Source organism: Phacochoerus africanus, chromosome X (genome assembly GCF_016906955.1).
Source record: "Phacochoerus africanus isolate WHEZ1 chromosome X, ROS_Pafr_v1, whole genome shotgun sequence".
In the NCBI taxonomy this organism is placed as follows: Eukaryota; Metazoa; Chordata; class Mammalia; order Artiodactyla; family Suidae; genus Phacochoerus; species Phacochoerus africanus.
Genome location: NC_062560.1, coordinates 34,820,984 through 34,823,121, shown reverse-complemented (window position 1 = coordinate 34,823,121; position 2,138 = coordinate 34,820,984). Strand labels below are relative to the sequence as shown.

At 38.2% G+C, this 2,138-nt stretch overlaps 1 protein-coding gene across 1 annotated transcript; it reads left to right on the top strand.

Annotated features, from left to right (window-relative positions):
• Nucleotides 1-1,085: 1,085 nt before the first annotated feature.
• On the top strand, nt 1,086-1,418 carry LOC125118955 (melanoma-associated antigen B16-like). The gene has a single exon (XM_047765883.1). The coding sequence runs from the start codon at nt 1,086-1,088 to the stop codon at nt 1,416-1,418; it is 333 nt and encodes a 110-aa protein (XP_047621839.1).
• Nucleotides 1,419-2,138: the final 720 nt, after the last annotated feature.

Below are 2,138 nucleotides of genomic sequence, written 5' to 3'. Positions count from 1 at the left end.
TCTAAATAAACCATAAGTCAAATAAAAAATCTCAAGAGAAGTTTTAATGTATTATTCATTAAATAAAAATGAAAATACAACTTAGAAAAATTTGTTGCCTGCAGCTAAAACAATGAATAGGGGAATTTATACAATAAAATGCATACATAAGAACAGAATAAAGATCTAAAATCCAATCTCTTGGTATAGACCATGATGAAAGATACTACAATAAAGGAATATATGTATGTATGTATATATATATATATATATATATATATATGACAGTCATTTTGCTGTTTAGCAGAAATTGGCACATCATTGTAAATCAACTAAAATAAAAATTAAATTTAAAAATATTAAAATATTTTAAAAAGAATCAAATGACATAAAAACTTGATTATGCTTTACTCTCATATCCCAGTCTAAATGGTATCCTGGGGTTTCCTAGGGATAATAGCAGGGACTGGGCTCTGTGGAGCCTATGCATTTATTGGACAAATGGTCCCATAATTCCTTTCCTTGACTTAGGTCTTTTTGATTATTATTTCCTTGATTAAGATTTCACATTGATTAAAGAAGTAATTTATCTGTGTACATTTGTCAAATTGCCACTCTCACAGAGATTTGAGTCTGAGTTCCAGGCTAGGTCTAGTTGGGGAAGCTAAAACACAGTGCCTGTGTGTGTGCGTGTGCGTGTGTCCAGAACAACTGCTGGACTGTCAGAGCAAACACACACACACACACACATACACACAGACCTCCTTCCCATCAGATGTCTCTTCTCTAGCTAGACTTAAAGGCTCGGGAATCTTCTGGTCCAAAAGATTTACAAGGTAGAGACTCATGTAGACACAGTTTTTAAGGTAGTTAATTTCCTGCTCTAAAATTATCAAAAGAGAGAGCTGATCACAAAGGCAGACATGATTGGTGATGTCATCAGAGAGCACAAGGATGACTTCCTTGAGATCCTTAGGAGAGCCTCTGAGTACATGGAGCTGGTCTTTGGCATTGATGTGAAAGAAGTGGATCCCACTAGCCATAGCTATGCCCTCATCAACAAACTAAGCCTCACCTATGATGGAAGGCTGAGTGATGAACAGGGTATGCCCAAGACTGGCCTCCTGATAATTATCCTGGGAGTGATCTTCATGAAGGGGAACCGTGCCACTGAGGAGGAAGTCTGGGAAGTGCTGAAAATGATGGATATATATTCTGGGAGGAAGTATTTCATCTTTGGAGAGCCCTGGAGGCTCATAACCCGTGATTTGGTAAAGGAAAATTACCTGGAGTACTGCCAGGTGCCCAATAACAGTCCTCCATGCTATGAGTTCCTGTGGGGCCCAAGAACCCATGCTGAAGCCAGCAAGATGAAATTGCTGGAGTTTTTGGCTAAAATCCATGGGACCAACTCCAGAAGCTTCCCATTCCAGTATTAGGAGGCCTTGAGAGGCGAGGAAGAGAGAGGCCCAGCCAGGATAGAAGCTAGGGCTGGCACAAGTGCCATGGCCAGGCCAAATTCTTGTTTCTCCCACCCTTAGTGAAGACTGAGGCATAGATTCTGAACTTTGTTCTTGAAAGGGGATGTCAACATCTGAAAGAGTGGAAGGCTGGAGTGGGATTGGAGGGAAAAAAATGTATAACATCTGTACATTCCTGTTATATAGGGCTGACTTGGAGATTTATCTATTTTTTTGGCATTTCTTTTAATAGGAGGCTTAATTAGCTTAAGAATCTAAGCCAATGGATGACATTTCTTACACATCTATAAATGTTCCTCAGATTGAGTTAGATTAAGCAATTTGTTATTTTGTAATACAAAATGGAAACCATTCATCCTTTCTCTTCATCTAGAAGGAAATAACGTGAAACTGAGAGAGAGATTTTCTTGGACATTTATATGAACTCAGAAGTAGAACACTTGGAGTCAACAAACTGATACTAAAAAAGTAAAAGATGGTCAATTCTTGGCTTCTCTTGTCCTTGTTAGTCTATTCTATAAAATTGCAAACTATATATATTTGTATCTGCTTAGCTCATTCAAGAATGTAAAAGGAACATTAATTAGACAAACATTCTCCAAACATTAATTGGGTAGCCACTCTTTGGAAGACACCACACTAGTACTGGGGACATTAGGATAAACAAGACCCAACCCT

Bases quoted from the DNA above. Each gene is read 5' to 3' on its own strand.
- LOC125118955 (XM_047765883.1), top strand. From the start codon at position 1,086: ATGCCCAAGACTGGCCTCCTGATAATTATCCTGGGAGTGATCTTCATG.